The sequence below is a fragment of the Mastigoproctus giganteus genome, chromosome 10 (assembly GCF_048544385.1).
Source record: "Mastigoproctus giganteus isolate SK-2022 chromosome 10, ASM4854438v1, whole genome shotgun sequence".
NCBI classification, from domain to species: domain Eukaryota; kingdom Metazoa; phylum Arthropoda; class Arachnida; order Uropygi; family Thelyphonidae; genus Mastigoproctus; species Mastigoproctus giganteus.
Window position 1 is genome coordinate 154352684 of NC_143584.1, and position 22033 is coordinate 154374716.

General features: G+C 37.3%; 1 protein-coding gene across 1 annotated transcript in view; it reads left to right on the forward strand.

The window, feature by feature from the left end:
- LOC150079395 (disintegrin and metalloproteinase domain-containing protein 11-like) overlaps nucleotides 1-22033 on the forward strand; it is a 445660-nt gene that overhangs the window by 322112 nt on the left and 101515 nt on the right. The window contains exons 22-23 of the mRNA XM_090383050.1: nucleotides 11903-12022; nucleotides 21511-21589. Of these exons, the coding sequence (XP_090239176.1) occupies nucleotides 11903-12022; nucleotides 21511-21589 (199 nt within the window). The remainder of the gene's footprint in view (nucleotides 1-11902; nucleotides 12023-21510; nucleotides 21590-22033) is intronic.

Genomic DNA, 22033 nt, shown 5'->3' on the forward strand with positions numbered 1-22033 from the left:
CACAAAAGTCCTGCTAGTGTGTGAGTAACCAGCCCCCAAATTCCAGTCAATATCTGGGAAATTAAAATCTCCCATTATAAGACTCTCTGATTTACTGGCCCACTCTATTTCCCTGTACAGTTCCTTATTATACTCATCAGAGTCAGTAGGCCTATAGCACACTCCTACTCTCAATTTTGATCTCCCAATGCTTATGTCACACCAAACTGACTCAACACAGCACTGTCCAGCGATGTCGACTGGCTTCACTTCCTTGGTTTTTATGTGTTTCTTAACTAATAGCATAACCCCTCCCCCCTTCCTATCCTGTCTATCCTTTCTGTAGACGTTGTACTCCCCAAATTGCAGTTCTGCATCCCTTATATCTGTGTGACACCACGTCTCTGATATCCCAACAATATCTGCCTTTGATGTTTTGAGCAATACCTCAAATTCATCAAATTTATTTACTAAACTCCTAGCATTGGTGTACACGCAAGTATACCTGCACCTGTTTCTATTCTTAGCTACCCTAACACAACCCATGTGTTTACTTGTACCGCAATGGCTCCCAGCAGTCTCTGAAATACCATGCATCTTGTTTTTCAGGCTTCTGCTCATTCTAATAGAAGCAGTGCAAGAATCTCTTTCACCTCTGCCAGTGGCTACTGTCAATCTATTGGTCTTTGTCTCCCCCCAAGCTAGCAGTTTTCCGACCCACCTAACACTGCCTCGATAGCATCAGCAAATATTCTTGCACCCTTTCTATTTAAGTGTATCCCATCCCTGTAGAAGCAATCTCTCCTGTTAACAAGTACAGTCCAGGCTGAAAAAAATTCTACCCCTTGAGCCTTGCACAATCTTTCCAGGGCCGAATTGATCAACAAGGCTCTCATCATATACTCCCTCCTATCGTGTCTGGGCAGAATTGCAGACACTTTCAAATTCACCCTAATTCTCGGCTTTTGTTCAACAGTGACCTGTACTTGTTAAGTAATTCTGCCGGTCTCCTACTCTTAATATTATTAGTGCCAACGTGTACAACTATATCACCTTTTGTGCCCTTAAAAGATGATATTCGCTCTACAACGTCATCAACCTTTGCCCCTGGCAGACATACCCTGGTCCTGTTCCACCTATCTTTTTTACAAATCATGTTCCCCGTTTTCCTGACAATAGAGTCACCAACAACTACTAGTTCCTTCGGGACCAGCGCATTCTGCCTTGGGGGTTGTCTCTGTGTCACGCGATGCCCAAGTGCAAGCTCTGGCGTTGATGTGGGTAGCTGAGAGCTTGATGGGCCCCTCAATTTAGTTTCTTCGAGGGCATCCACCCTGTCCTTCAAGCTCTCATATAGGCCCACAAGAACGCCGAGTTGTTGCCTGATATCGATACACTCCTTGCATCGCGCACACACAAAGACATCCCCCTTAGCAGTATCATGTCCCGTACCCGATTGCTCTGCAAACATCAAGCAAACAGTGCATTTTATAAGGCTGTGAGTCAGAGGACAACTGCCCCCCTCAGTTCTGCTCTGAGCCGCAGCGCTTCCATTAGCTTGAGCCTTTTGCTTTGCTGCTCTGGTCTGAGTCATGATTCTATTAATTTATTAATTAATTATAATTAATTATGTTATATTATTAATTATGTTAAATATAATTAATTATATTACGTTTGTAATCTAAGTTGTTATATGTATTTATTTAAACGTACAATTTAACTGCTAACGAAGTTCAACTAACGCTATCTAGTACGGGTTGTGGGATGGTCCTATTAACACCGAAAACGAGTGTCTTCTTCGTCCGGCAATGTGTCCTTATCAGGGCAGGAGAGATCCCTGATGTCGATGACGGTTTTGGTTTTTAGGACTTTCCCAGGAAATGCGTCCTCTGCACCCCTTCAGCGAAGATCACCTGGTAAGATTTGGTGATGGGTCTGATCCATGAACCAAAGTGGGGTGCTGTAAAAACTCCTCGTTCCCATGAGAGGCCTAAGTGCTGGTCGCAAAGCCAGAGGTTGCAAGACTTCAACTGGTCAGGGAGCGAGGAGAACTTACATGCTCCCTTCAGGACCATATTCTTATATTCATCATCGCAACCTATGACTGCGACCTCTTTTGGCAGGACAGTGCACCTTCAGCATCCCTGCAGAACTGCCCAATTGTTGACAGGAACTGGGATCGGGATAGGTCCGCCTCCGTAGCCAGGTGGGAAGGAGCAGCAGTGCGTAGCACACGCTTCTTGATTAGACCGGGGTTCGAGCCCGTCACCACCAAATACAGAGGATGCGGAAAGGTCAGTGAATGACCACCGCATATCCCGGAGCAATATGGCCTTAGTTGGTAATGCTCCTAAAAACCAAACAACAACAACAACGACGGGATAGGTCCACATCTGGATGACATCTGAGAGAGGGAAGAACGACTTAAGGTGGTTGGAAGGGGTGCTCCACAACACCAAGGCGACTTGGGGAAACACAAATCTCGTATATGTCGTTCAGAAAGTCGCCTGAACTCCTGGTGTCTGGTTTCTTCCCTGGGGGAAGCTTGATGTCGACTGTGTTCTGGGCAAAGGTTTTGTAGCATCCAGGGGAATGGTTTATTCCCCGAATTTAGTCAGCATTTAAAGTATTTTAGATAACTCAGAATATTAAAGCCCATCCCAAAATAACTGTAGATGCCCAGAAAACCCAATATAACAATAGTGCCGTGACCAGGATAATACAGATGGAATTGTATCACAATTACTGACCTTACTTAATGTGACGCTAGAGAGACGTGCATTCTAGTGGGGGAGAAGAAGGCAAGGAATGCTGATGTGTGGTGTTGGGTTTCATTCTCCCAAAAGTATAGTAGAGGGACAAAAGTATAGGGGTAGTTTGATGACAGATGGTAGCAAAAAAGGAGGCATTTTACCTATTGTTGGGATATCAGAGACATGTTGTCACACAGATATAAGCAGTGCAGAATTGGAATTTGGAGAGTGCAATGTGTACAGAAAGGACAGACAGGATAGGAAGGGAGGAGGGGTTATGCTGTTAGCGAAGAAACACAAAATCTCAGAAAGTGCATCTAGTTGATATGGGTGGACAGTGCAGTATTGAGTCAGTTTGGTGTGACTGAGATACTGGAAAGGGCAAAATGAGAGTAGGAGTGTGTTACAGGCATAATGACTGATGAGGATAATGAACAGTTGTGCAGAGAAATAGAGTGGGCCAGTAAATCAGAATGTCTTGTAATGGGGGATTTTAACTTTCCAGATATTGACTGGAACTTGTGCATTGGTCACTCGCACGCTAGCAAGACTTTTGTGGATTTATTGGAGGATTGTTTTCTACATCAACACGTTCGAGGGACAAGCAGAGGAGGTAATACTCTTGATCCGATTATCAGCAGTGATGACTCATTCATTAGGAATTTGCAGATAATGAATCCACTAGGTGACAGTGATCATAGTCTACTGATGTTGGATTTACTTAAACATGTGACAACCATCAAGGATAAATGGAAGGGTTTGTTTTGTTTTGTTTTTTTTGTATAGGTGGCTACAGTGGTCTCAGACAGTTTTTAAATTCTATACAGTGGGACCAACTAATGCTGTTACCAACAGTGAATTCTAAATGGGAAGCCTTCAGGGACTTAATCTTGGAAGCTACTAGACTTTTCATATAAACTAAGAAATACTGTTCAAAATTTAGGCCTAAATCGATATAAGGTGAACTAATGGGGGCTCGTGGCAGAGTAGTAAAATGTGTGGGATGCATATAAATTAGCAGGTGACACAGAAGCCAGATATGGCAGATATAAGCTCGGGCTAGCCGAGTGGGTAAAGTACCTACCCGGCAACCCAAAGGTCGCGGGTTCGATTCCCGCCTCGGGCTTGGATCAGAGTACTGCAAAAACCTTGGGAGGTGCAAGATGGCCACAGAAGCCGATGCGCCAACAACTACCAAATCAAAAAAAAAAAAAAAAAAAAAAAAAAGATATAAGCTACACTGTAATCAAGTCACAAACGAGATTAGGCAAGCGAAGGCTGATTACGAGAAATCCTTGGCAAAGGATGCAAAGAAAAAGAACAATGACTTTTTTACTTATGTAAACTCTAAAAGGAAGGGGATGAATCAGATTGGTCCACTTGATGTTGGTGATCCTGCTCAGAAAGCTGACAAACTAAATGAGTATTTTGCATCTATATTCACACATGAGGAATTCTGTAAGGAAGGGGAGGACAGACATTTACTAAACTGTAACAGACAGCTAAATGATTTTATAATAATAGAGAGCAAAGTGGAGGAGAAATTTTTGAAGTTAAATATAAAAAAGGCAGATGGAATCTATCCAGTTGTATTGAAGGAATCAGCAAGGGAAGTAAGCAAACACTTAGTCATAATTATGAGAGCAGCCATAATTTTCAGGAAAGGTCCCCATGGACTGGAGATGTGCAAATAAATATAGACCTATTAGTTTCTTATGTTCCTGAGAAAATAATGGAGTCACTGGTTAAAGAAGTGATGCAGGATCACCTAGACAAGACTACAATAATAATTCAGACACAGCATGGGTTTGTTAAGGGGAAGTCTTGTCTGACCAATTTGATTGGATACTATGATGTGGTCACAAAGGAACTGGATGCAAAAAATAATATTAATATCGTATACTTGGATTTCAGGAAAACTTTTGATACTATTGCACATGGAAGACCACTGTACAAATTAGAGCAGTATGGCATGTTGCTGCAATGGATAAAGGGATGGTTGAGTGGGCAACGGCAGAGAGTCCCCCAGGGTTCGGTGCTGGGCCCATTTTTGTTTTGTGCATTTATTAATGATATCAATGAAGGTATATCAGACTTAATGCCCAAGTTTGCAGATGCTACAAAGGTTGGCAGGGTTGTTAATAATAGTAAAGACAGTATGCTACTGCAACAGGATGTATAAAAGTTAGGTAGATGGGCTGAGAAGTGGCAACTGAAGTTTAATGTTGACAAATGCAAAGTACTGCATATGGGTAGCAGTTACCCAAGAGAAACATACCAATTGTGTGGTACTACACTTGGGGAGGTGGAGAATGAAAAAGACCTGGTGGTAATTGTGTAGTCAGATATGAAAGTTCTCTGAGCAGTGCAGACAGGCTGCCAGAGCAGGTCATGTTATACGTTTAAACCACTGCCTTATTCGTTTGTATAAGGCAATGGTTTCTTGCATCATAGGCCACACCTTGAGTACTGCATACAAGTCTGGAGGCCTCGTTTTGGAAATGATGTAGATTTGCTAGAACGAGTACAGAGAAGGGCAACCAGATTGGTGAGAGGAACAAAGAGCTTCTCTTACCAGGAGAGGCTTAAATTCTGTAAGTTGCAGCAGATGGTGCCTGATTGAGGTGATCTGATTGAGGTGTGCAAGGCCTTGAATGGTTTGAGCAGGCTCACTGTTAATGGGGTACTTCCACTTGCCTTTCTTCTCTTCTAGGCGCCTCCGTAGCCAGGTGGGAAGGAGCAGCAGTGCATAGCACACGCTTCTTGATTAGACCGGGGTTTGAGCCCGTCACCACCAAATACGGAGGATGCGGAAAGGTCAGGGAATGACCACCGCATATCCCGGAGCAATATGGCCTTAGTTGCTAATGCCCCTAAAAAAAAACAAATAACAAATAACAAATAACTTGCCTTTCTCAGATTAAGAACCTGATGGGACGTAGATTCAAATTGAGGAAAGACAGTTGTAGAATTTATGTGCAGAAGTTTGCCTTTAGCCAGCATTTGGTTGATTGTTGAAACAGACTTCCATCTCTTGTTGTGGAAATTGATAGCTTAAATAAATTTAAGGCTGAATAGAGAAATATTTGGAGCGACGGGATGGGTGAAATGGGAAGATTTTGTTTTTTATTATTATTATTATTATTTATTTTATTTTTTTCTTTTGGCTGATGCGCTATAAGCTTGTTTTCTTGCATCATATTATTATTTATTTGTTTTTTTTTTTTTTTTTTTTTTTAGGAGTATTAGCAACTAAGGCCATATTGCTCCAGGGATATGCGGTGGTCATTCCCTGACCTTTCCGCATCCTCCGTATCTGGTGATTACGGGCTCGAACCCCGGTCTAATCAAGAAGCGTGTGCTATGCACTGCTGCTCCTGCCAACCTGGCTACGGAGGTGATCTTGCATCATATGCCTCAACTAATGCTAATGCTAAAGTTAAGGGCCCCGGGTGTCAAGCGTTATAGTGATCAAGCGATTCTCAGTGATTTCTAGAGCGTTTTTCTCGAAGCTGCAGTTTTCTTCATTTATAAAAGTTTTCTTACGTTTTCATTAAATAATAGTAAACTTAGTCTTATGATCTGTAACTAAGTTTCAGAAAGGCAAATCACCTTTCTTTTTTCCATTTAACTAATATACTAACTTTTATACCACTTGGTCACTCTAGCGGCACTGCTCCTGCCTCCCCGTGGCGGGGCCGGTAACTTGGGAGAAGAAATCCACTCTCCCAGGGCTGAAAGGAGTAAAGATGGATAACAATACATTTCCACCTTTAGAGCCTCCGAGCTCAAAACTAGCGACAAAACACTGATGATGACTTTTCCCAACCCAAGAGATTGAAAACAAGTCCTCAAGAGGAGATACCAGCCTTTGAGTAAATTGTCCCCATTCCTTGTGCAAAAATGCTTAGAGGCTGTCGGAGGTTCACCAAAATCAGTAAGTCAACTCCAGTCTGGGGATCTTCTGATAGAGACCATGAAATCGCAGCATTCTGCAAAGTTATTAAATCTGACAACTTTTGGTGGACATCCAATAAAAGTCACTCCCCATGTCACCCTAAATCCTCTAAGGGAGTAATTGCAGAATGGGACCTATTAACCGTATCAGAGGAGGAAATAGTCAAAGAGCTACGAGAACAAAGAGTCATCCAAGCCAGGAGAATCATGACTCGTAAAGATGGTACTCTCTTTACAACAAGGAGCATAATCCTCACTTTTAGCTCTCCCATCTTACCAACATCTGCCAATGCAGGCTATCTCCATTGCCGTGTCCGACCCCACATCCCAAACCCAATCAGGTGCTATAGGTGCCAAAAATATGGACACTCTCAGACTGGATGTAGAGGTGAGACAATATGTCCTAACTGCGGATCAAAGGAGCACAACCAATCCGATTGCAATGATACCACTCCTCATTGCCCAAATTGTAAAGGGAATCACCCAGCTTTCTCCAAAATATGCGAACTATGGAAGCAAGGGAAAAAAATACAGAAATATAAAGTGGAGAACAAAGTCACTTATTCAGAGGTGAGAAGAGAAATAATCAAAATGGAGCCAAAGCGTACATATGCCACAGCTGCTAAACAGGTCCAATCAGTAAGTATCCAAACAGATGTTACAGTTCCTCCTAATACATCTATCGCAAATTGGGCACTATCCATACTCACTTCTCCCAAACAGTGTCCTTCACAACAAACAACTGAACAAGCCAGCAATATTCCAATCTCCATTCCAGCCGATGCGTCTTTAACAATGAAACCAAAAGCTACAGAAATCCCAATGGTGCATCCACGGATTTCAACGGAAATGGGTATTGATCAGCAGAATAATTCAGATGAAGGAATTTTAGAACTTCATGCAACTGAAGAGATGGACACGACACGTCCTTTCTTTCCTAAGAAAGACAAAGTAAAAATAGAGAGGTATAAAAGTCTGAAACAAAAACAACTAACAAGAATGCATAATGGAAAGAATTCTTCAGTGGAATTGTAGAGGCTTTCGTAATGCAAAAGACGACTTGCATGATCTTGTCAACCGCTATGAACCAGCATGTATATCCCTTCAAGAAACCTATTTAAATCCACAAGTGTGTCCTACCATTAAAAATTATACCATATTCAGAAGAGATAGGAGTATCGACTCGCCGGCCCGTAGAGGCATGCCGATTCTTGTTAGACACTATTTAGAAATAAAAACTCTTGTTAGAAATAATATTCCATCTAAGCCTGTTGCTCTTCAGACTCCTTTTGAGGTAGTGGCAATGCACGCAGAAATTGGCATGACTATTACAATATCATCTATATATATTCCTCCAAATTCCTCATTCTCCTCAGAAAATCTAGAAAATCTAATAGACCAGCTACCACCTCCTTTCTATTTGCTCGGAGACTTCAATGCTCATCATTCGTTGTGGGGTTCTCCAACAATCGACAAAAGAGGTAAACTAATAGAAACTCTTCTCAATGTGTGTCAACTTACCCTTTTGAACACTAGTGAGCCTACCTATATTCATTTTTCTACAGGATCCACGAGTGCAATAGACCTTTCAATCTGCTTTCCCTCCATATGTACTAATACGGAGTGGTTTGTTCTTGAAAATCCACTAAATAGTGATCTTCTACCAATTCTCTGCAAGCTGCAAACACGGGTAAACTCCCCTTTGCCGGGTCGCTCCAAATGGAAATTTCGTAGGGCACACTGGAATGAATATGCTTCAAATGTTCAGTTAGATGATGAAATAATTCAACTCCAGCCCATAGATTATGTCACACAACATATAACTAATCAAATATTAAAGGCTGCCAACTCTACAATACCAGATTCCTTGCCTGGGAAACGCAAACACAGTAATTACTGGTGGAATCCGGATTGTACATATGCTAAACAGGAAAAAAATAGGGCTTGGAATTTGTTCCGCAAATTCCCCACAACCAGTAACCACAACTAGTAACCTAATTAGTTTTAAAAGAATGAAAGCTAAGTTCCGCCAAATAAGAAGGAAAGCAAAAAAAAGAAGCATGGATACAAACACTTGATGGCAAATATGTCCAGTCCCCGACTTCAATATTAAACTGGAAAGGAAAGGAGTTGTCCTCTCCAGCAGAAATTGCAAATGCCTTAGCCGAATCATTTGCCAGTATATCAGGCGTATCCACCTACAACCCAGTCTTTCAGCAAATTAAAAATCATCAGAGCAGCATAAGATCAATTTCTCCACTAGAGTTTCACACCCATACAACCAGACATTTACATTAACAGAACTTTTAGGGGCGCTCAATAAAACTTCCAGTAGTGCTGCTGGTCCAGATGGGATCTACTACGTCATGATAAGCCAACTAAACAACAGAACAAAAAGGGCATTGTTAAAATATTGCAATCGTATATTTCTAGAAAATACTTACCCAAACTCCTGGCATCACTCAATTATACTAGCCTTTCCAAAGCCAGGAAAGGATCACAGCTTTCCACATAATTACAGGCCAATTTCACTGACCAGCTGTTTAGGCAAAGTCCTGGAAAAAATGGTTCACAGGCGGCTAACATGGTTCCTGGAAACTAACAACTTGCAAAATAACAATCAGTACGGGTTTCGATAGAACCGGTCCACGTTAGATGTAATGATAAAAGCAGAAGCAAACACCCGAAATGCTTTCATAAGGGGACAACATCTGGTCATGATCAATCTCGATATTGAGAAAGTCCTGACTCAGGCACTTCCAGGCAACAAACAGTGCCCTACACCGACTATAAATCCATCATTGAAACATCATGTAGGAAGCAATGGTCTGACCTCTGGAAAGCTCAAATAATAAACTGCTGCAGGTAAAAAAAGAGCCAAAACTGTGGACATCTAGTATCAGGAAAAGCAGGCGACAAGAAGTAATTCTAGCAAGGCTCCGAATCGGACATTCACATCCAACTCATCTGTATTTGCTTATGGGAGAGAACCCTCCTCAGTGTTTGTTGTGCCAATCGCAGTTGAGAATAAATCATATTCTCACTGAATGTCCCCAACTTTCAACTACCAGAAAATCAAGCTTTACCTCCCTATCCCATTTGAAGGAACTGATAACCTTATTGCAGATTCTTCGCAATGATGCAAATTTGGAGGAACTGTTTACTTATTTGAAACAGATAAATCTTTATAATAGCCTATGATCACAATAACATGAGAAATTTGTGATAAGCAAATATCGAACAGGCACAATATGGCCTAAGAGGCCCTTGTGCCAGAAAACCCAAATACAACAACAACAACAAGCTAAAGTTAAGTTCCAGTGGGAACAAATTTTCTGATTAACAGCATTATCTTTCTCACACATTGCAGTAGAAACTAAAAATAGCTTGATGTATAGTATTTGAAAAAAAAAGTAATGCCACTGATTTTATTTATCCAGATGCTCCCTTATGGTATTATTTATACTTTTAAATTACTTATATGATATTATTTATATTTTAAAATTACTTTTTATGATATTATTTATATTTTTAAACTACCTTTTTTGGTGTTATTTATATTTTAACACTACAGTACATTGATATAACAGAAAAATTACATTTCACATTTCAACAAGGTTGTTTTTTTTTTTTTTTTGTTTTTTTTTTTCTGATATTAATCAATGAAAACAGGTCCAGACTTTCCAATTATCAAAACTTGACTGTTACTTTCAAGAGTTAAAAAAAATTAATGTGCTGGTCACACAACTCTAAGTGCAAATCAACTTGCCATAGTAATAATATAGGTGCCAATTTGTTAATGATATAAGTGTGGATCAGTGCAAATCAAATGATTGAGGACTGTCTATACAACAAAATTTATATATTTGTTGTTGATGCATGTTATTAACAGCAAAATTATGCCATGCTTGCATTACACTACCATCTATTGCTTTACTATGCTGCTAAGCAATTGTTTGCTTTCACACTCCTCAACAGAACTCTATGATTTTGATAAAATAGTACCTTTTTTTTTTTTTTTTTTTTTTTTTTTCATTTATCAAAATCAAATCTGCACAGCACTAAAAAAAATGTTAGACTCATTGGTAACTGACACAACTGATAAATTGGTTGCAGTGAAGTTGTAAACTTTTTTTAACTATATTTAATGCATTTGCATCATATTAGTACGCAGCTAAACTCACAATTAGCAAAAATATGCATAGGCGGCATCGTTTTAGTTATATCTCATATTGTGAATACCTATGCATATTTTTGCTAATTCAGAGTTTTTAGCTGCATACTAATATGATGCGATTGCACTTAGTTGTATGTTATCTAAAAATCTCGCAGCTTGAGGCTAAAGCCCTTAACGTATTTTAGTCTATATTTAATATAAAAGGAAATTTATCTTTATCAGTAATGTTATTGTTGTCAGTTTTGTCAATAATATTATCACCAAATTTTTCAAAAGTTTGAAGATTTTAAATTTATAACTGATAATTAACACTCTCCTGACTGAAAAAAAGTCCCAATTTTGACTTCTTCCAATTTTTTTTTTTTTTTTTTTTTGTTGTTTCCTTCATTCAACCACAGTATATATTTTAGTTTTCTGAAGAAAAAGATGAAAATATGTCATTTTTTTTATATCTATATTGCTGTTCTCTCATTAGTTATCTTTCACTGATGTGATGGTTTTTCACTGGCATGCTGGACTGCTGATTTAAACTTTTGCACTAGGCCTTCTACAGCATTATGTTTATCAATTTTTTTATTATAAGGAAAATTTTTCATCTACTTCAGAAGTTATGATAATTTTCCTTAACAACTACAAATAGTTTTCTCTCTTAGGTATTCTTGTTGATTTAAATGCAAGTTGCGATGAAATTTTTCAAATGTATTTTAAAATATTACATTACAGAGATAAGATATAAATTAGTGCATAACAAAGAAAGGAAGATGGGAATGGTGACAATGAGGTGATATTTAAAAAAAAGTGTCCACTTGTGTTTATGACCGTAATAACCCATTTGTCATGAAACTAGTATATTGCTTCTTCTCTTCCTTGTTTCTTTCTTTCTTTCTTTCTTTTTTATTTATTTATTTTTTTGCTTTATTAATGAGTAAATCAGCACTCAGGTGATGCATTATTTTTTTATGTCATTTTATTTGCACACTGCATTCTTTTCTTAAATTTAGTTAATGTATTTTTTTCCCCATATATATCTAACCAGAAATATCTTGTGTGGATCACTCCAGTGCCAAAGAGGCTCTCGTTCCCCTTTAGTTCATGGAATGGACAAACAGTACACCCGCACCATTGTGTCCATTGGAGGAACAGAATACGAATGCAAGTGCGTAAGCAGACCTTTAATTTTTTTAGAAATATCAGAAATTCTTGTCTGTTTTTTTAATTTAATAAATGTTCATTACAATTACAAATAGATTGATTTTTTTTATTAATTCATACAGGTGTACAGGGTAAAAAATTTATTCCACTGCTTTATAATTTTATTTTTTATGTGATACCAGAAATCAGTTGTATCATTCTGCAGTTATGGTCTTAGCATATCACTCATCTCAGGAAGAATTTGTATGTCTGTCAAAGTGGTAGCGCTTTTTTTGAAACTTAAGGCTTAAAATGTTGTATTCAGAAATGTTTTCTGAAGTGAGATATGCAGTAATTGCTGTAGAAGCAATGCTGTTTTCACTGCTTTGTAAACACATCATTGCTTATCTTTATACAGTAGTTAGTGATCAGTATACATGACTACTAGTTCCACTGTTACTGAGGTTTCAAAAATCTGGCAGGGGTTAAGTTCCAGTATTGCTACATTTTATTAGGTTCTGTTGTATTATACATTGTACTTCAACAACTGAATCACTTGTATTTCAGCTGTTATGTTTACTAATAGAATGACTGACAAATTAGTATTGGTCAGATTCATTTGAAATCCCCTCCCCCAAATAAAATAAATAAAAAAATGTTAATCTCAAACTGTCCGTGGAGGCAAAGTATTTCAACAGTTGAGTTAAATGCTTTGCTAAAATCCAAATTAAAAATAATAGTTATTTTATTGAATTAACATTACAGAATCATATGCTTTGCTCCCTTGAGAAAATCATTATAATCTAGATGACATTGTGTGACATTCTAAATCATTACCTCCATGATTTTTTCCAAAATTGAAGTCAGACTGACAAGTCTGTAATTACCCACTTTGTTCTCTGAACCATCTTTTATAGAATGGTATTTACATTGGCACTTCTCCAATCCAAGAAAATAACCTCTGATTGTAATGAAGCCCTTATAATTAAATTTAATGGTTTGATGTATTCCCATGCCACCTCCATTAAAATAACTGAGTACATGCAAAAAAATAAAAGTTGTTTTTTTTTCCCCCCTTTTCAAACTCAAGTTAGCATTAGCAAAGGCACATGATGCAAGAAAGCAACCTTATATAGCATCAGCCAAAAAAAAACGCTTATTTCACCCATCCACTCGCTCCAAATGTTTGTCAAGTTCTAGCTTGAATCTATTTAAGCTATCAACTTCTACAACGACAGATGGAAGTTTGTTCCAGCAATCAACCACCCGCTGGCCAAATGCAAACCTCCGCACATTTTTCCTACAGCTGTCTTTCCTCAATTTGAATTTATGCCCTCTCAGGCAATTATTCTGAACAAGAAGAAGAATCCCATCAGCATTGAGCATGCTCAAATCATTCAAGACTTTATACACCTCAATCAGACCACTTCGCAGGTGCCTAGTCTCCAGACACTGTAATTTGCAAAACTTAAGCCTTTCTTCGTAAGAGCAACCCTTTGTTCCATTCGCTAATCTTGTTGCCCTTCTCTGTACTCATTCCAACAGCTCTACATCCTTCTTAAAATAAGGCCTCCAGACCTGTATACAGTACTCAAGGTGTGGTCTGACCATTGCCTTATACAAGGGGATAATCGCCTCCTTATCCCTGCTAGATAAATTCCTGATCATTGTCAAGACACCATGAGCTACTCTTGCAGACCTTCTGCACTGCTCAGAAAACTTCATATCTGCCTGCACAATTACCCCCAGGTCCTTTTCATTCTCTACCACTGTCAGTGTGGTACCAGAGAGTTGATACGTTACTCTGGGATTACTGTTTCCCATATGTAGTACAGTAAATCCCCACTATTTGCAGGGGTTACGTTCCTGAGAAATGGCCGACCGGGCTAGCCGAGTGGGTAAAGTACCTGCCCGGCAACCCAAAGGTCGCGGGTTCGATTCCCGCCTCGGGCTTGGATCAAAGTACTGCAAAAACCTTGGGAGGTGCAATATGGCCACAGAAGCCGATGCGCCAATAACTACCAAATCAATCAATCAATCCTGAGAAATGCCGCGAATACCGAAAATGCAAATACTGAGTTATGGCTACCATAGTAATAAAAGGATTCTGTTCCAAAGTATGAAATATATAAGAAAAACTAGTCTAAAATTTTGTCTATGTATGTATTATATGTACCTTCATAATATGACTATGTACATAGACAGTACATAGTGAAATGCAAGCATAAGGCATCGAAATGAAAGTAAGAAACAATTTACTATTAAATGTAATATTTATTAGAAATTTCAAACAAATCTTTCAATCCAGTGCCTTTGCTATAGCTAAAAAACTTATCCCGCCAGTGCTGTCACCAGTTTCGCTAAAGTGTTGATAAAGGAGTTTTGCCTTTTCACGAATGATGAGGGAACTTAACGAAATTTTATTTTGAGTTCGGTCTTCTATCCACAGATTTAAAGCTTTTTCCATCTTTTCTAATTTAACATCACAAGTTACAGAGCAAATTTTTGAAGCAATTAACATGTTTTCACGGACACTACGGTGGATTTTTTCTGCCGATTTCTTGATTGATTGTATCGTCGACTTATTGATTTTATAATGTTTTGCCACTGACAAGACACTTTCACCATTAGAAATTTTGTCTAATAACTAAATTTTATTCGCTAATGTCATCACCTCCTTTGATCTTTGCACAATTCCCTTGTTATTCGTAGCCATATTTTTGTAGGTATTAGAAAAGAACTTGTCCACAATAAAGTCACTTTCTTCCGTTAACACGCTTGAAAAAATCTGTTTTCACTAACACACTACAAAACGGTAGATTTTTCACTTTTGTAAGCATATCAATTTATAAATTGATAAATTTATTCCGTAGCATAAATTTATCCGTAGCATAATTGATAAATTTATTCAATTTATAAGCATATAAATTAAAAGCAAACAACAAAACCTGCCATGACAAGCACATACTGAACAAGGATTAGCGAGAAACATCGACGCTCGCGATTTTGTCACCCCACTCCCCCTACCCACTGAGCACTGTTTTGACTGGGAAAGATAATTTTAGCCACGCCCTTGTTTTTTTATGGTGGAAAATGTTCATGGCGATTTAAAATTCACATTTCTTTTAGGTTTCATTTTATATTAAATCGCGACCGCGAATACACAAAACCGTGAATACAGATACCGTGAATATCGGGGGTTTACTGTACTTTACATTTGTCAATGTTAAACTTAATTTGCCACCTCTCAGCCCATCTGCTCAACTTTTCTAGATCCTGTTGCAGCAGTGTACTATCATTAGTGTCATTAACAACCCTGCCAACCTTCATATCGTCTGCAAACTTGGACATTAAGCCTGATATACCATCATCAATATTATTTATAAATACAGAAAACAACAATGGACCCAATACTGAACCCTGAGGGACTCCACTAATAACATTAGTCCATGAAGAGCAGTGTCCATTGATTTCCACTCTCTGTCTTCTCCCACTCAACCATCCCTTTATCCGTAGCAGCAGTTTGCCTCCAATGCCACACTGCTCTAATTTGCGCAGCAGTCTTCCATGTGCAACAGTATCAAAGACTTTTCTAAGATCCAAATATATGATATCAAAGTTATTCTTTGCATCCATCCTTTGTGACTACATCATAGTATCCAATCAAATTAGTCAGACAAGACTTCCCATTTAGAATAATGGAATAGATTTCACACATCAAGTATATACAGAGGTTACAAAAAATATATATATATACAATCAGTGCAGAAAAACAAGACAAGACTTCCAGGAAGCAGAAAAATAACCTTTTAACAACTTAATCTTAAAATCTTAAATTTTACACACCAACAACATATACAGAGGTTACAAAAAATTACAATCATTGCTTTCAGGCAAGACTTGAAGTGTGCGCGTGCGTGCACACACACACACACAACTTTAATTTTCAGCTTTTCAAGAACAAGTAATAACATTTTAACAACTGCTAAATTTTACTTTGGAATATATTTTACACTTCAACATTGCAGATAAACTTAATAAACTCCAATGAAACACAGGTTAGATTTCAGCTTTTCAAGAACAGGTAATAACCTTTTAACAATTCTTAATTTTATTTTGGAATAGGTTTTACACATCAACATATATAGAGGTTTAATTTTCAGTTTTTTCAAGAACATATGGAACTTTGGAAGGGAAAAACTTGAAGAATACGGATTTTATTTTCAGGTCTCAGCAACAGTTGGAAACAACAAGGAATTTATCTTCTAGAAGAAAAAAAAAATTTCATCCCGCACACAAGGTACCACGTCGTTGACGCTGGGCCGGGCGGAGGTGCAGTGCTGCGACAACTGTTCAGGTGGTTGGCGGTGCCATGCTGCTGCAGCAGTGGTTCGGGCGGGCGACAGCTGCAGCGTCTCTCCCCCCATTATAACAGCATAAGCATCCCCAAAATACACCTTCCCTATTAATCTTTCAGAAGTAAAAAAATTAAAAATTCATCCGGCACACAAGGTGGCACGTCTGTGCTGCAGACGCAGGCGGCGGCCCTTCCTCACAGCATAAACATCCCCAAAATACACAGTCCTTATTAACACCCACAGTACAATGCCACAAAAGTAACGTTGAAATTATTCACAAAAATTCACTATGATGTCACAATCGATACATTCAAAACCGAAATCTAACAGGGGGGAACCCAGCACAGTCACAAGGTAAGATGCCTGCTTGCCAATAACAGCAATGCCAATTCAAACCCCTAACCAAAGGCAAAAAAAAAAAAATAAAATAAAATAAAAATTAAATTCCGAAATTACAACTAACGCCATCTATTGAGAGAAAAACAAAACTTTTTCCTGCCAATTCTGGACCCGCCTCCATCCCAGAAAGTCACTAATTCCACATTGTTGAGCTAGATAATCAGCCTTTCCTTGCAGAGTTGACCTGATGCTGGCAAATGAGATGCATTCAGTTTTTTTTTATAAGAATAGGTAAGGTGATGTTGTATTCTTTTGCACTGTCCATTTTACTTTTTTTTCATTCTTTCAATCTCTTTTATAATTTTCAGTTTACTTCCAGGCTTAATTCTCTCTCTCTCTGTCTGCACTTTGCTCCCATAATTATTAGGTAAGATTTAATATGAACAGACTTTTTTTAATAATACAATCTCCAAAAAGATAACAGCTCAGATTGCTTTAAAAATATCACAAAAAGTTGATTATAACAAAAGACCCTTTGAACTTGGTGGTGCCACAATTGCAAATGACCTGCAATTGTTATTTTTCAGAGTATATTTATATTATAGCTACTATAAACTTTGTTTACATAAAAGTAAATTAACAGATCAGTGCTATCTTTAGGAAAATGCAGAACCAGGTGGTCATGTGACCAGATGGTCACACATGCTGGTCATGGGGCAATAATAGAACAACTCTGCCAAGCTTTGTATTCACCATACAGAATGACATTATTTATTTCTCACCAGGTAAAAATGGACTTTGCAATACTTATTAACTGAATTTTGTAATAAATGAATGTGTTTGCATAGAAAGAGCCTATTCTTTTGCAGGAGAACAATATTTCTCACCAGGTAAAAATGGACTTTGTAATACTTATTAACTGAATTTTGTAATAAATGAATGTGTTTGCATAGAAAGAGCCTATTCTTTTGCAGGAGAACAATATGGTTTACAAATGAAATATTGTATAAACTGAGTTTGTATTAATGAGATTCTACTGTATATCACACATATCATAGTGAAACTCATCTTCCTCTTATTTTCGGGTGACAACAAGTTTCCATTAATCCTATTATGTCAGTATCAGATGTCCTAATCAGTAACTTAAACTTAATTCATTTATTGACAGTGCTCCTGAAATTGCTGTAGACACAGTTTAGACTAAGTGCTGTATTATTTACAGTTGCCATACACCCCTTCAAGTTATTTAAGTTTTTTGCCCTAGCATTAGCTTCGCATTCATTTAAAAGACGTTGCTCTCCTTTGCATATCTTTCCGATATCAGAAGATTGGCTTTTGTAGGGCGCCTCCATAGCCAGGTGGGAAGGAGCAGCAGTGCATAGCACACGCTTCTTGATTAGACCGGGGTTCGAGACCGTCACCACCAAATACGGAGGATGCGGAAAGGTCAGGGAATGACCACCACATATCCCGGAGCAATATGGCCTTAGTTGCTAATGCTCCAAAAAAACCAAATTGGCTTTTGTAGCCTCGTACAACAGCATTGAGATGTATGCAACCATTGCTTTTACCCATATTAGAAAATGTATATTGTATTGCTCCCCCTCCCCAACACTATCAGTTTTCCTGAATTATTAATACCTCCTCAATTAAATTGTCAAAGACTCTTGCATTGCCTTCAAATGTATTTAGATTCCACCTTTTTTTTTTTTTTTACTTATTTTGACCCATTCTCTATCTTATATCATAACATAGTTTTTCCTCCATCTTTTTTGCAAAAAAACTGTAAAACAATGTAGCTTCACTGTTAAATTTGGTATTTTTAAATATTTTGCAAATTTCTGCTTACGTTGTTTAATGAATTGGCTGTTAGGTGTACTAGTCTACATTGCATAAATTGCATTGAATGCAGGAAACACTTTGGCTTGTTCTCTGTTCTGTATGTCTGCTTGCATTTATCGTATTTTCCTTTTGGGTGTGGTGGAAAGCTAATTAATGATGCCCATCAGTAAGGTGCCAAGGAAATGAAATATAAAATCTTAGAAGAGATATATACCTGATTTTACATGTTAAAAGGTAATACTTTCCTTTGTGTACTGCCTATAGATGTGAATTTTTGGTTATGAACATTGGAGACATGATGTAATCAGATGTTTCCAAACAAATAAGCATAAGAATGTGTGCTGCTTAGAAAGAAATGCAAAAATATATGTAGCCTTTCAAAGTGAAGATAAATATTCCATATATGCTGAATGCTTTATTGACATTCTTTATTTTAAAACACAATTTTTCTTAGTTTTGCTAATTGTGCAGGCACATTGCTCACAAATATTTTTCCCAATAGTGAAATAGGAAAAAATAAATTATTAATGTCAATGCGAATGAAAAATAAAAAAAAAAAAAAAAAAAAGCAGCAGGGATTGTTAGTGTGAAATTGCACAGAGAAGGAAAGAACAGGTAATGATGAATTTGAAAAATGTGCCATTTTTGATTGCTGCAGATTACTGTCATTTGTAATCAAACGAATCCAAGCTATATCCCATTATGGTGACCTTTCCAATTAAAATAAAAAAAATTCACAAAATTGATGATTTTTTTATTAGTAAATATTACTAATGGGATATAGCTTGCCATCAGTATTGGTTGGTTGGTTGGTTATTTGGTTTTTAGGAGCGTTAGCAACTAAGGCCATATTGCTCTGGGATACGCGGTGGTCATTCCCTGACCTTTCCGCTTCCTCTGTATTTGGTGGTGACGGGCTCAAACCCCGGTCTAATCAAGAAGTGTGTGTGCTACACACTGCTGCTTCTTCCCACCTGGCTACGGAGGCACCCTCAGTGTTGGAAGGTGACTCTACAGTGTACTGTACTGGACTTCTCAACATCTTGAATGCATGTGGAATTTCTTTATAAGCCTGTCTGGCACTTAGTGTTAGTATTGTGGACTTAAAGCTGGAATAGCAAGGTTATTAAAGGAGGAGATTGAGCACGTGCTGGTAATATTTGGCCTTGTCATCTCATTAATTTGTATTCTGAAAAGGGGAGCTGCATGCCCCTTTTCAAAATACAAATTAAGAGATGACAAATGCATTTGAGTAAATGTTTAACTAAGCTGGTAAAACAGTGGCAACCTCTGAGAAGTATATTTAAAGATGAGGTTAGAGCCCTTGTGGATAGCACAGTTGTTAGGATCAATGTCCTCCCCACACCAGGTTGAAAAGACCTGAGTTCAAATTCCATTGATTATGTGAGGAACTGTTGTGGGCCTTTTTCATAATCTGACTGCGTTAGTCAGTCTCAGGAAACTCAAGTTTTTCATCCAGAAACAGAAAATTGACTCTCAGAACGTGCAAATTATAGACAATACAGCCTTGGTCACTAATGCTCCTAAAGCCTTACTACAACAACAAAGTTAGAAAAGCCATGTGGTCACTAGTGAATTGTACTGGCTCATGTTCATTTCTAGTTCCTGATTCAAAAGAAGTTTTGAAAGAAAACAAATTGAACTCTCTTTCTCTCCTCTTTCATTCTCCTCTTTCATTGCAAGCTGATTATTAGGCATGTTATTCTTACTCATGTAGAAAGTCTGCTGACGTCCTCTGGCTTGAATAAAGTAATTTGCTCATTTCTTTTAAATGTTATGCTAATTTTTGAAAATCTGAACACAGTCCTCAAATCCAATATACCTCAAATCCAATATATTTAGATCATTACTGCTAGATATGCTGAAGAGTGTGATGTGTAAATTTGTTATACCAAGATTTTTCAATCTTCCACCACCATTTTAGAAGTAGTTTACCAAATTAGAATCATACACATGATTCTGACTTGGTTGTAGGCATTTCTACAGTCAAGGCCATGTAGAGCCTGAAACAACTGGAGAAGATTCTGTTCTGTCTTCTACCAACTAGACCAGCCATGCCAATAATAATATTTTCAACTAAAAGCCTTCTGAAGCACCTCAGATCATGAGTTAATCCACATGACATTTATCATATAATCCCACATACCATTCTAGAACAGAATTATACATGTGTATATTTTGATCTACTTTAAAGCATTTTTTCAGCATGGACCCTATACTTTTCCATTAGGTTGTCATTTTATCTACAAATAATATAAGTATCCACAAATGATAATACCCTTTACTCCCTCCCCCAGTCAAAACCTGACAACCTGTTGGTAACGTCGTCAAATTTAAGTTCAAGTATACAGGTGAGGGAACAAAATACACAGAAATTATAAACCTACTCATACTACACTATGTTATGATGAAAAAATTTATTTTAATTTATACATATTTCTCACAATTCTACTACATGCAAAAACCAGTTGGTACAGAACTATGCTATCTTCCAATTATTATAATCTCAAAGGTATTTTTTGCTGGTGTATTTCTTGGGGTTCCAGAATGATTTGAACCTGAATAGAACATTTTAATAGATTGCGGATGTTTCCTTTTGTATTCGCATATTCTGTCACAATTATTTTATTTATTTATTTTTATGTTTTTTTTTTTTTTGTTTTTTTTTTGTTTTTTTTCAGCCCATAGAAACTTGATTTTTAGTACTATCTTCTTTCCTATTAATTATTTTGAGGATTTCACGCTAAATAAATAAAAGAAAAGTTATTTTTAAAATCTATTTTAGCTTTCACATTTTCTACACTGCTAGTATTATATTTTCAGCTAAGAAAACTTAGCTTAAGATGAAAATTCTACTATAAAAATTAATTACCTAGTATAATATTGTAGAAGTTATTCATTTCATGTTTTTTATAGAGTAACTATTTATTCTCTTTGAAATGGTATTTATCAGGGTAACCACAGGGACTATAAGTCTTGACATCCCAGATTTGGGACTTGTGTTGGATGGAACAAAATGTGATGATAAAAAGGTGGGTATCTTGGCTTTTCAGTGCTTCTAATACACATCTGTTCTATTGGAATAGAGAATAATATTCTTTGCAATAACGGTTTTTTAATTATCTTATTCATAATTTAATTTTATAGAATTAAATATCTAAAAAATATATTTTATATATATATATATATATATATATTATTATTATTATTATGCTTAATAGGTAGATTTTAGCTTATAGTTTAATGAATACTTATGTGCAATGTTAATGCCATTGTAATTATGCCAATTGGACATTATACGTGCCTCTATATATATATAAAAATGGAATGAAAAGTTAAGTGGTAACGGAGAGATAAAAATAATGACATCTGCACCGAGTGCACAAAGCAGCAGCAAAGGATACAAAAGTTTATGTATATGAGGTAAAATTAATGTCTGTTGAAAATTGCGAAGATGAATGCATAAATTACACCAA